Consider the following 13,567-nt stretch of genomic DNA (forward strand, 5'->3'; position numbering starts at 1 on the left):
TACCCTGCATAGCTAAAGACTACACATTTAGGAAAACAGAAATAGCGAAAATGAAGGAAATTAATGGATCAGAGTGATATACAAAACGAATTAGCAGTAGATAATATTACAAAACACTGATCTACGCGGCGCCGTTCAGGAAGCGAAACCTTCCCCGCAAGTCGCCAGCGCTCAGCCAACAGACGACAGCACAGGCAGCCGTACACTCAGACGGTGGTGATTTCTCTCTATTAAAGCGATATCATAGTCCCGCTAGGGATATGGGACAGTCCAGCAGTGCCTTCTGTCAGTCAGGTATGTGTCAAGAGATGTTGGGATGCTGTTAATCAAAAGAGGTGAATGACAGCTTCGTGTGTTGTGTCAGGGGTACGTAGGTTTATTTACGGACTGGTGTGTTGACTTCTGCAGCCTTGCCTCCAGTGCCTTTAGGGGTGGTGAGGACCGTGAAGGGCGGGCTGGCTGGCTGTCAGGACCTTAGAGACAGAATTGCTTGTGTTTAAAGAAAAGTGTACTTCATACTACGTGATGTGTGTTTGGTTTGTTTACATCCTTCCCGTGTTTGCAAATAGCAGTGCGATGTTGTCTAGTGCATTAAAACATCGCAAGTTCATCATGTTTAATTTTTAGTTGTATGTTATTATGAATGTACGCGAGAAACGGCTACATTGTTCGATATATAAGTGTTTATTGTTATTGCGTTGTTGTTGTCATGTTGTTATTGTTGTTGCCACGTTGCCTTCACGCAGACTAATTTTCCCACAAACGATTTTCCTGTATTCAGCGTGCAGGCTTTTATCCTCGCCGCGGGAAGTAGCGAGGCTGGGGTTAACGAAATACTTATTTTTAATTAAATTTCCCATAATATCTGTAATGCCTGCGGTGGGTTTCATTGGCGGCGGCGGCAGCGGAGGCGGCGGTGGTGTGGGATGGAGGGGGATGAGGGAAGGGTGAAATAACACTGAAAATTAGCGAGTATTATTGAAAGTCAAACCCATATTCCTTAATGACGCTCAAATAACATAAAATAGTTGAAGAAGATTGTACAAAAATTGTTTCTTAAAGTTTCATACGCATAATATTCGCGCGCAGTACACGAATGAAGAACAAGAGGTAATAGCAGTACATGCAGTATCTTACTATTACGAGACATTGCATAAAATCAAATTCACCTTCCTTAATAGCACGAATATTAAAAAAAATTCAGAAAATGGTACAAAATCATTCATGAAGGTTTCTCACGCCTAATATTCGCCCGTAGTGCACACAAGGAAGAACAAACAGCTGCACAAGTCGGATCCTGCGAGGCTATGTATGATGAACTACACTAGCCACTCTAAACAATAAGTACAGAACAGACAGTACATGAAGCTGTCATAATTCATATAGAAGTCGGATTAATATTAAACACTAATACGTGACACTTAAGTGGGTTATCTCATCTGCGCGTTTACAAACAGGACAGTAAGAGCCTTGTGACACCAATATATTATCACTAATGGCAAGCTGATCTCGATAAACAGCCGACCCTGGTACAGATCTTAGTGGTAGTAGCAACCTACCCGGGCCTCACACAGTGCTTGTTTTGTACCCACCCTGACCACACTCACTGTAGGGACGAGAGGATGTGGAGGGCGCCCTTGTTGTACCGCCTCCCTCTAGTGGTCCCTGTGGCATCAAGTGACGCGTCCCTGAAGGCTTATCGCACCTCAGGGCAGACCTTGAGTGCTTGTTAGGGCAGAGTAACGTGTCCGTCGTCTTGTGAAGGAGCAGAGCACTTGACCAGACACGAGCTTTTTTTTTTTTTTTTTTTTTTATGGTGAACAAGGAAAAGGTTGAGTTATAGGTTAGGTTATGGTGTATAATCCAAAGCGAATTTACCCTAATCTAACTTGATCTAACGTGATATATTTTTTTTCCTTTGTGGTCCTTTTCTCCTTGTAGGGATTTCACAAGGCTTTTATTTATACCAACCTCCTTCATACCAAGGAATAATTTGAACAAATGAAATAATCCTAAAAGTAGGTAGAGTTGTTAGTGGTGATGATGACGTTCTAGTGACTGGCTAGTGAAGTAGGGTCAACTTACTTGTCCTACCTGGCGACCTATCTGGGTGGCTGGCTCCCCTTGCCCCCGCTAGCACCAGGCAGTCACGACCCCTGTCAGCAGTGCCTGTCAGCACACAAGGGCGAGGCAGGGGGAGGTGACGCGAGTGACAGAAAACTTACCTGGCTGGCCTAGTTACACCTTGAAATGGCATACTCCTGAGCTCCACGTGTGTCGTAATGCGTTCATGCTTAGTGACCGTAGCCGCGACTTACCTTACAGTGCCACGTGCCTCGCTCATGCTTCGCTCAAGCTTCGTTCATGCTTTGTCGCCTCTTCATTCCCCAAGATCTTGTCGTAACCTCTCAATGTTCTTTTCACTCTTTGTCATGTCTCTTTCTTCTTCCTCACTCCACTTATATAGTCACTCATCCTCTCTCTCTCTCTCTCTCTCTCTCTCTCTCTCTCTCTCTCTCTCTCTCTCTCTCTCTCTCTCTCATTCCTCAAGGCCTTTTCGTCATTCTTTCAATGCTCTCTTCACTCTTGTCACTCCTCATTCCTCATAACTGTTGGCCTTATCATTACTTACTGAAGTTACTCCTCGCTCATTGCTCTCCCCTCCCTCTCATTCCTCTTCTCTCCCTGTTATTCCTCCTTTGTCTACCAATGTTCTGTTCCCTCCCAGTCATGCCTCATTGATCTCCTCCGCTCTCACACTCATTGCACTCACTGCTCACTCATTCAATCCTCTCCTCCCTCCACTCACCTCTCCTCACCCTCCTCCTCCAGTCACTCCCGGTCACTTCCATTCCTCTCCCTCTTCACCCCACTTCTCTCCATTCCTTCTCCTCTCCCATTACTCCTTTCTCTCCCCGTCACTCCTCTTTTCTCCTCCTGTCCTAGCTTCTTCGATCACCTCATTCTCTCTCTCTCTCTCTCTCTCTCTCTCTCTCTCTCTCTCTCTCTCTCTCTCTCTCTCATGCTTTTTTCTGGTACTTTATTACGCACTTTCAGAGAGAGAGAGAGAGAGAGAGAGAGAGAGAGAGAGTGAGTGAGTGAGTGAGTGAGTGAGTGAGTGAGTGAGAGAGTGAGAAAGAGATTAACTTCAGTGGCAACTATGTCAACAATATTAAGTGTCGTTGCATGCAGTCATACAGACACGTGCAGCTAAATGCAGGCACGTGTTTGTGTGTGTGTGTGTGTGTGTGTGTGTGTGTGTGTGTGTGTGTGTGTGTGTGTGTGTGTGTGTGTGTGTGTGTGTGTGTGTGTGTGTGTGTGTGTGTGTGTGTGTGTGTGTGTGTGTGTGTGTGTGTGTGTGTGTGTGTGTGTGTGTGTGTGTGTGTGTGTGTGTGTGTGTGTGTGTGTGTGACACCTGGAGGCTTCTGGCTTCGGATTGGTTGACCGCTCCTCTCTGCAACCAATGGCCGCCTTGGGTTTTGGCAGCTGTGGGGGGGCTGAAGGGTGGAAGCGGGAGGATGGGTATAAGGAAGTGGATTAAGGGGGAGGGGTGTTCAGTGCTTGTGTGTGTATAGAAGTGGAGAGGATGATGAGGGGAAAAAAATAGAAGACCGTGAAGAAAGAAAGAAGGAAGGGAAAAAAAGTTACGATGAATGAGTAAAGAACAAAGAAAGGAGAGATTAAGAACGATTAATTAAGAGGAATAAGAAGGAGAGATGGGAGAGAAGGAAGAACAATAGAAGACATAGGGAGAGGAGAGTGATGAGATAAAATTTGAAAGAAGAGAGAGAGAGAGAGAGAGAGAGAGAGAGAGAGAGAGAGAGAGAGAGAGCGAGAGCGAGCATGGTCAGCTGATGAGGGAGCAATTAGCAGCGAGTGTTACGTAAAGACCATAATTATGTAGATTTCTCCCTGTACTCCTCAACTAACCCTCACACCTGCCCCGCCTCACCCCTATCCCTTCATCCCTTTAACACACCTGCCCATGCCTGACCCATCCCTCACCCCACCCCTCAAACACACCTGTCATCTCCCCCACCTCTTCCTCACTCCACCTTGACCCAAACCACACCTTCCTTCACCTGTGCCACCATCTCACCTCCCCAATACCTCTCCAACACCCAAGTTTTACCTTCTTTACTTGCCTTACCTCCAATCCACCCCTACCACCTCTCCTTACATCATCCCAACCTGCTATCACATTCCCTCCCTCACCTGAGCCACGCCCCCTTTCCACGCACGGGAGCAGCGGTTGGGTGGTGAGGTTGGGGGGTGCTGGTACTGGAGTCGCCCTTGTATTCCTTAGGTAAACTACAGGGGCACTGATGCGTTGAAGTCCTTGTCTCTGCCCTTAGGAAGTGAACACGCATTACTAGGATTTTAAGCAGGAGTAGGTTTTAGTCCTTTTATTGTTACTATGTTTGCAAGTTGGTCTTCAAAACAGTGGGAATGTTGTTTGTATTGAGGTGAATGACAGGACGCGCGTTGCTGGGCTTTTAAACAGTTAATCTTAGACATTTTACTTTTGTTATCGTTGTTTCGTTAACCTTTATAATTATGGGAGTGTTTGTTTCCATTGGGACGCAGGAAAGGAAACACATTACTTTGATTTTTTAACAATAACAAATTTTTATCATTTTATTGTTACTATGGTGTCTCTCGGTTAACTTTAATTGTCCTGTGAAAATAAAAATGTTTGCCTAGAGACACAGGAAAAGGAGAAGAGAGAAAAGGTTTGTTTTATGTTTCTGAAAGTATAAAAATAATTTAAAGAGAATTTACCGTAAGTTATATATATTGAAGAGAAAGGGCTATTGGGGTACAGAGTCAGTTGATCTATTTGTTAGGTATTTAATTGATTAATGGGTAATCAATAGATAAGTTGATTAGATAGTTGTCATTAGTTTGTTATATCTATCTTCTATTTTTATCTTTTTTTTTCTCAATTGGTGTGTCAAGCAGTTACTCTGTTATATCCACAAGTAACATCTTATATCCATCAACCTTTCTTTCCTCATGTTTCATTATCTTTGTTCGATACCACATACCAATAATGCCAAACACTTTACTATTTTTAAACAATTGAATCGACATGACAAAGTTGGAAAGAAATAAATAACACTGCCTAATGACAAATTTATATATGGATGTATAATGTAAACTCTTAAATTAATAGGAGGCATGTGCTGTCCAGATTAAAATGACTGTTTAAATTACTAATGAAGCAAGAGGAGGAGGAGGAGGAGGAGGAGGAGGCGGCAGCATACAGGGGCAAGGCAGCAGCTGTGTGTGTAATTGACCACCTAGTCACTCCTGAGGGTTGACTGAAGGTACGAGGGACTTGTTCAAGGTGAGAGAGAGAGAGAGAGAGAGAGAGAGAGAGAGAGAGAGAGAGAGAGAGAGAATAATCATCTGCCTAGAAATTCAGACTCTCTCTCTCTCTCTCTCTCTCTCTCTCTCTCTCTCTCTCTCTCTCTCTCATTCCAAGTTGTAGGAGTCGTCTAAGATTTTTGAGAGAAGCAGCTAGAGATGGAAAAAAAGTTATGAGAGAGAGAGAGAGAGAGAGAGAGAGAGAGAGAGAGAGAGAGAGAGAGAGAGAGAGAGAGATTGCCGTGGTTACGTGAAGAGGATTCAGAAAAGTTTTGGAGTATGGCAGAAGTTAAACACGAGAGAGAGAGAGAGAGAGAGAGAGAGAGAGAGAAGAGAAGAGAAGAGAAGAGAAGAGAAGAGAAGAAAAGGAGGGCTCACGCATGGCCGCCCGTCTTGCATCACCTCCTCCTCCTCCTCCTCCTCCTCCTCCTCACCTGGGTCTCGTGTTTACCTGGCCTGCAAGTCTGTGTGTGCACCTGAGCCACGCACGGTCCTGGGCTGCCGCAGTGTACAGCTACATACACACTCGCCTTTACAATCTTGGCCGTCACTGTACCAACACATTAACCTTCATATTACGAGTACCACGGCCTCACCTGCTTCTCTCCCTCCTTCCTCCCCGCTACTGTTAAAACTCGCTCGGGGAATCTTGGCAGTCATTTCGTTAGTTCGTTTATTTTTTTTATATTGATTTTTATTATGTCGTTATCTGTACCTCCGCTTCTGTTTGCCTGTTTTAGTATTCTTCCTTCATTCGTGTTTATTTATTTGTTTATTATTTATTTATTATGTTAGTGGTAAAGGGGTGTATGGTAAGAAAGTGCTAAAAGGGGTCTATTGAAGTTGACGTGTTCCTTAAGAGTAAACATGAATTAATAGACAAGTAGAAAGTTATGTATGATTTTTGAAGTGTGTTGTGTGTATGCATGTGTTGCAGTTTTGCGTGACAGGATTATTAGTCGGGAAATATAAGAAAACGGAAAAAAAAGGCGATTTCAAAATTTGTTTATTGAAAGATAAGTTTGGTTTGCTTACTTCATTTTTATTTATTTATTTATTTTATTTTTTTTTTTTTTTTTTTTTTTTTTTTTTAGTTTGTCTCATAAGTGTGTCTTAATATTTCGTATGATAGAAATATTGGTCAAAATTGCAAGAAGACTCGAAAAAGAAATGGAAGGAAATTTGTGTTTGATTATTGGTAACTCCAGAAATATTAATAACGAGAGGATTACAATGAATAACTTTACTTTCTTAATAATAGGAGGCTTGGTTAAGGATCACCAAACTTAAGAGAAGGAAAAATCTTGCATAATTATCGTTCACTCGTTAAAAGTTAGCAAATAAAAGCGATACATTAATTCTGGACACTTAAGTTATGATTTTTAACGCTCCTCGCTTGAAATTTGTGAACATTATGTCTTTTATTATCTCAAACTAACGGGAGCAAAGTTTTCATCGATACCACTTGGTAGATGTAACCAAGACACGTTTATCTAATTACTTGCCACTGAGTTCTGACCAACGAGTATTAGAGAGAGAGAGAGAGAGAGAGAGAGAGAGAGAGAGAGAATTATCGGTCATTCACATCACGTCTATGCACTTTTCATTCACGCCTTACAAGTCTCCATCTGCTTCTCATGTCGCCAAATATGTTCTTCCCTGCGTCCTCTGCCCTTATATGTATCGCTCTCTCTCTCTCTCTCTCTCTCTCTCTCTCTCTCTCTCTCTCTCTCTCTCTCTCTCTCTCTCTCTCTCTCTCTCTCTCATAATGCCTTGCTTCCTACCTTGTCTGCTTCGTTTTTTCCTGTATTCCACTCACTCACTCCTCCTCCTCCTCCTCCTCCTCCTCCTCCTCCTCCTCCTCCTCCTCCTCCTCCTCCTCCTCCTCCTCCAGAACCAGCCAGCCAGACAGGACAGCTGCATCCTACTAATTCACACGGCGCGTGCCCACCTGCCCAGCTACGTCCTGCCATCTCCCCCCCAATCCCCACATTCCCCACCTTCCACCTGCCGCCCCCACCATTACCCCTTCCCCACCACCACCTGCTGCTCCCCCTCCCCTATCACACACACCTTGTCACCCACCTGCTGATCTCCCCTCACTTTCCCTCTTCCCTCTCCCCTCTGTCTCTGTACCCGCTATCTCTCGGTGTGTGTGTGTGTGTGTGTGTGTGTGTGTGGGTAGAAGGGTGTTTGCGGAGGGGCGCTCAGTGTGGATGGGGTGTTGTGGAGGTGGTGGCAGGTTCGGGGTGAGAGATGGTGGAGGAGTGTTGTGAGAGGTAGTGGGGGGGGGGAGGAGATTATTGATAGAAAAGAGATGGTTGTAGAAGGTGAAGGAGAGATGGAGAAGACTGAATAGTGTGTGTCTGTGTGTGAGTGTGTGTGTGTGTGTGTGTGTGTGTGTGTGTGTGTGTGTGTGTGTGTGTGTGTGTGTGTGTGTGTGTACACGAGTCTATGGAATCCTTGGAAGATGAGGAATTTTTGGCTGGAAATAAAGAGAAAAGTAGCAAGGAGACTCAAGTAGAAAGAGGAAGAGGAGTAAGAAAGGAGAGAGAGAGAGAGAGAGAGAGAGAGAGAGAGAGAGAGAGAGAGAGAGAGAGAGAGAGAGAGAGAGAGAGAGTAAGGAAAGAAGGAAGGAAGAGGAGGAGAACAATCAAATATAAAACAATAGACTATAGTAGAAGAAATAGGAGGAAGAATAAAAGAATAAAAGAAGAAAGGGGAGGAGGAGGAGAAAGAAGAAACGGGTTACTGATAAACACCCACTGGCATGTTGTAATCTACTTTCCCTGACGCTGGTTCGATTCCTACTCCCACTCACTCTGGAAAGAGGAGGAAGGGAGGAGGAGGAGGAGGAGGAGGAGGAGGAGGAGGAGGAGAAATGGGTAAGAAGAGATTCCCTTTAGTGGGGTCATAAAGTTGGCAGATGAAGTTCAACCACCAGAGAGAGAGAGAGAGAGAGAGAGAGAGAGAGAGAGAGAGAGAGAGAGAGAGACGGCGGGGGACAGGGGGGTCACTCAAAGGTCACGGCATCTCTACGTGCTTGAGAAATTGGGGCATCGCTTTGTGCATGGAGCAATTGGTAAGCTGAGATTAATTTAGAACGCAAACTCTGGCATGTAAGGTGTGTGTAATTCACCTCGGTCGTCTGCTGGTCACCCAGCCAGTCTTCCCTATTACGGAGCGAGCTCAGAGCTCATAGACTGATCTTCGGGTAGTACTGAGACCACAACACACTCCACACACCGGGAAAGCGAGGCCTCAACCCCTCGAGTTACATCCCGTACCTATTTACTGCAAGGTGAACAGGGGCCACACATTAAGAGACTTGCCCATTTGCCTCGCCATCCCGGGACTCGAACCCGGCCCTCTCGATTGTGAGTCGAGCGTGCTAACCACTACACTACGCGTGTGTGTGTGTGTGTGTGTGTGTGTGTGTGTGAGAGAGAGAGAGAGAGAGAGAGAGAGAGAGTGTGTGTGTGTGTGTGTGTGTGTGTGTGTGTGTGTGTGTGTGTGTGTGTGAGATTGTATTTAAGCGGCTGTGACCTCCTGTTGCTGGTCTTAACGTGTGTGTGTGTGTGTGTGTGTGTGTGTGTGCGGAGCTTAAACACTCGTACAAAAACAATGATGCGTTGAACTTTACTTGCTTGACGGGATTGGACAAGCAAATAAGGTAAATAAATCTGCAAAGAAAACAGTGAATCGGAGTGAATGCATACTTACTAAGCAATATAGCTTTATGTGTGTGTCTGTGTGTTGATTTACCTGTTTACTCACTTACTTATTCACTTATTCCATTGTTAATTCATTAGTATCCTCAGTCGTGGTGGATGTAGATGAAGAGAATAAAGAATAAGGGGAAAAAAAAAAATTAAACAGCAAAGATTTTCGTACGTCAGAAACTAAACACACAGAGAGAGAGAGAGAGAGAGAGAGAGAGAGAGAGAGAGAGAGAGAGAGAGAGAGAGAGAGAGAGAGAGAGAGAGAAGCAATATACGAGAAATAAACTTCAGTAGGAAATAGTTATATATAAAATAAAAAATAATTAAATATGCAAAAGAAAAAAAATAGGAAAACGCAAATATAGCAAAAAAAAAAAAAAAGAAAGTAAATAAGTAAACCAAACAAGTATATACGAAAAAAAAACTGAAGAAATAGAGAAATATATAGAAAATGAACTAAGACCTAAATATTATATAAAGAAATTGTAGGAAAAAGGCGCAAAATGCTAAACAGATATGCAAAGTAAATAAATAACTCAAAGCAAGTGAGTTTGAAGTTTATAAATGAAGGCAAAGTAAAGGCAGCGAAGGAGGAAGAATAATAATAAGGAGGAGGAAGGAGAAGTAGGTGGAAGAGAAGGAATAAGATGAGGTAGCAGAGGAAGAAGACGATAAGAATTAAGAAAATCGGATTCAGGAGGCAGAGGGAGGGAGGAAAGAAGATGAGAAGGAAGAGGATAAAGATAAGAATGAGTAGAAAATGTAAAGAATTACAAAGAAAATAACAAACAGCAACAGCCCTAATGAGATTAGCGAGACTGTCTGTGTGAAGAAAAGAAGGAGGAGGAGAAGAAGAAGAAGAAGAAGAAGAAGAAGAAGATGATGATGATGATGATGATGATGATGATGATGATGGAGGAGGAGGAGCGGCAGCGGAAAGATGAGGATGAAAAAGAGAAGTAGGAGCAGAAACAGAAGGAAAAGCAGAGAGTGAGTGAGTGAGTGGAGGAGGAGGAGGAGGAGGAGGAGCAGCAGCGGAAAGATGAGGATGAAGAAGAGAAGTAGGAGCAGAAACAGAAGGAAAAGCAGAGTGAGTGAGTGAGTGAGTGAATGTGTGTGTGTGTGTGTGTGTGTGTGTGTGTGTGTGTGTGTGTGTGTGTGTGTGTGTGTTAGGAAGTCACGTGTTGGCTGTATTAGCTGAGACGCGTTCAGAGGCACAGCGAAAGGTCACACAGCGGCCTCGGGTCACGCATTACTCGGGTGTTTGTCCAGCGGATCACGTGGCACTCACCCCCTCCCACTTCTTCCCTCCCCTTCCCCTGCCCTAACCACCAGTGCCAGGAATCATTAAGTCTTCGTTATGGTTTTTTCGGTAAATGGCTCAGGTCTAAGTGGAGCGGTTCATTTTTAAAAGGCACTCGTGTTATTACGTATTTCTTATCATTTCATTAGTTTTTTGTTTATTTTCTCATTATTTTTCTTGTGTTTGCGGTTGTAAAGTATAACATAGTAAACGTAATAAGCGCCAGATGCCTCGTTACCACTTTTATAATGACTTTAATTACTTACTGCAACACTACAGTCACTCAACACTCGCCACTCCTCTCCTCATGTTCCCTTGATGCCTTTTGGAAGCAAGATGAAAGCAGACAGGCGGACAGTAAGACAGGCAGGAGGTGAGTAAGGCAGTGTGCAGCAGAGACAGGGAGCGAGACAGTCAGCTTTTAAGACGGTGTAGAGAGACAGGCTGACAGATAGATAGAGAAAGCAGGCAGGTAGACATTAGACAGGAAAGTTGGCAAGTAGATTATGAATGTATAAGGTGACAGAAGAAGCAGAAATAGATAGGAAGGTGTTGATGAAGTATAGACAGACAAATAGACAGACAGACAGACAGACAGGTAAACACACACACACACACACACACAGGTAGGGAGGAAAGTAGAAAGCCAGACAGGAAACACACACACACACACACACAGAAGACAGTCGCCAGCCATAAAATCACCCAAGTTTGCCCAAAAGTGTCAGAAGTGGCCTGGAAACTCGCCCCTTTTAACATCCACGGGCGGTGTTTGGGCGGCGAGCATTGTGCACAGCGAGGGAAAAGTTTACACTGCATTGCCTGTGTATATAAGACGCCGGTGGAGGAAGGAGAAGAGGGGGAAAGGAAGAAAGAAGGAGGAGGAGAGAGGAGGGAGGAGGAGGAATCAGGAAGAGACCCAGATGATGGTATGGTAGTGATGTTAAAGGAAGGAAAGAGAAATGTATAGAAAAGTAAGAAGGAAGATGATAGAAGTAAAGAAAGGAATGGAAGAACTAGGGAGAATCTTAGATGATAGTCGGTCAGGAAAGGAAGAAGAAAGGAAGGAAAAGAAAGGGAGGAAGAAAGGAAAGGAACAGAAAGAAAGAATCAGAAAGAAGCTTGGATGATAGTATACAGTGGTGACGCTAAGGAAAGGAAGAAGAAAGGGAAGAAAAAGAAGCATGGAAGAAAGTAGGAATGAAGAAAAGAGAGAGGAAGGAAAGAAATGGGAAGAAATAATAAAAAGAAACTCAGATGATGGTTATTCCGGTAACGTTGGTAAAAAAAAAAAAAAAAAAAAAAAGAAAAGAAGGTGGAGGTCTAGATGTGGAATGTGATGGTGGAGGACTGAGTGTTAATAGTGGAGTAACCTGTTTAGTATGCGGTGGATGGGTGGATGAGTGATGGTGGCAATAAAGAAATATGCGTCTCAGGGTTAGAATTCTGAAACGTTTTGCTCTCCCATCTCTGCTTTCAAAGGTCATTATGCTTTGTAAAGGGTTTCTTGGTGTTTATTTTTTTATTTTTCCCCCTATTGGTGATGGTATCTTTGTTAAACTGCCTCTGGAATCTTGCAAAACAGCGTTGAGAGTTTCCTGCAGCTTGTTAAAGTAATGTTGTTGTCACTTGGCGCTTGAATGTTTGGTAATACTGTTGTGGTGGTGGTGGTGATGTTGGTGCTAATAGTAGTAGTAGTAGTAGTAGTAGTAGTAGTAGTAGTAGTAGTAGTAGTAGTAGTAGTAGTAGTAGTAGTAGTAGCAACAGCAGCAGCAGCAGCATTTATAGTAGTTGTAATTTTTCTTGTTTTTGTTGCTGCTTATGTACTACTACTACTACTACTACTACTACTACTACTACTACTACTACTACTACTACTACTACTACTACTACTTTTATTATACTACTACTACTACTACTACTACTACTACTACTACTACTACTACTACTACTCCTACTCTTTGTAAGTAACTCCACCTCCTTCACTCATCCCTGTCAGCCACCCGTCTACACCAAGCTATCCTAACCTAACTAAAACATTGTACTGACTCAAAACTATCGCCTTCTCCTGTTTATGTTTCGGCATTCTTGCCTTCCCCGCGTTACTTTCGCACCTCGCATCTCTTTCCCCTGCATCCCTTCTCCTCACCCCTTCCCTGTGCCTCCCTTGCCGCCTCTTCCTCCTCTGGCCTGATGATACGCAGGCGGGGAAAACAGTGACATTCAGAGGAAAAGTTTGGGAGAAAGAGGCGATGTGTTGTGGTTTTAGTGGTGGCGTGTGCTGCGAGAGAGAGAGAGAGAGAGAGAGAGAGTAAACCGGCAAAGCAGTTTAAGAGGTTAATGAAGAGAGCATAGAAATATTAAAGATAGCGAAGTAAGGACATATCTAAAGGTGTTTTTTATCTATATAACGAAGAAGGCCAAACACAGAGAGGTAAAAAAAAAAGTAAATGAGAGTAACAGAGATTGGGAAACGGGAGATAAGATTGCATGATAAGCAGAAACAAATCATAAAGGGTTGAATTGTATGGTAAAATTAACCCTTTAAGGTGGATAATATGGTTTGTGTTCGCTGTGTTTGGGATAGTGAAGGGAAGACTTTGAGTGTACAGAGGTAAAAAAAAAATGAAAATAAAAAAAAATTCAACAGGGACTTGCAATATTGATTTTTTTGTGTGTGTGTGTGTGTGTGTGTGTGTGTGTGTGTGTGAAAAGAGGAAGTTGGATCAAAATAACATTCAGCTAAATTTACACACACACACACACACACACACACACACACACACACACACACACACGGTCATTACGGAAAATTTGATCTTTTATTGCTTTTATGTGGTCGGGTGTGCGTGTGGGTCAGCTTGTATATATCATTTTGGTGGCTCCTGGTGGCCTGTGGGTGGAGGTGAAGGGCGTGGGTGACCTGAAGGAGGCGGTGAAGGTGATGAAGGATGTGAAGGGCGTGTGGGTGCTGGAGTAGACAGGAAGTGGGTATGAAACGAAGCATTCTTTTCTTAAACTCCTACTGTTGTTTTGTTGTTGTTCTTAGTAACACGGAGGAGGTAGAGCGTGAAGGAGGATGGGATGAAGGACAGGTGGTGGGAAGGAGGGCTACTGAGGAGGAGGGAGGGGAGAGATAGCAAAAGGAGAGAAGAGTAGATTGATTACAAAG

General features: G+C 43.6%; 1 protein-coding gene across 1 annotated transcript in view; it reads left to right on the forward strand.

Annotated features, from left to right (window-relative positions):
• The first annotated feature begins 156 nt into the window (after positions 1 to 156).
• LOC123499551 (protein neuralized-like) overlaps positions 157 to 13,567 on the forward strand; it is a 147,547-nt gene continuing 134,136 nt past the window's right edge. Inside the window, exon 1 of the mRNA XM_045247659.1 lies at positions 157 to 294. Coding sequence (XP_045103594.1) covers positions 261 to 294 — 34 coding nt within the window. The 5' untranslated portion in view covers positions 157 to 260. The remainder of the gene's footprint in view (positions 295 to 13,567) is intronic.

Source organism: Portunus trituberculatus, chromosome 50, assembly GCF_017591435.1.
Source record: "Portunus trituberculatus isolate SZX2019 chromosome 50, ASM1759143v1, whole genome shotgun sequence".
Classification (NCBI taxonomy): Eukaryota; Metazoa; Arthropoda; class Malacostraca; order Decapoda; family Portunidae; genus Portunus; species Portunus trituberculatus.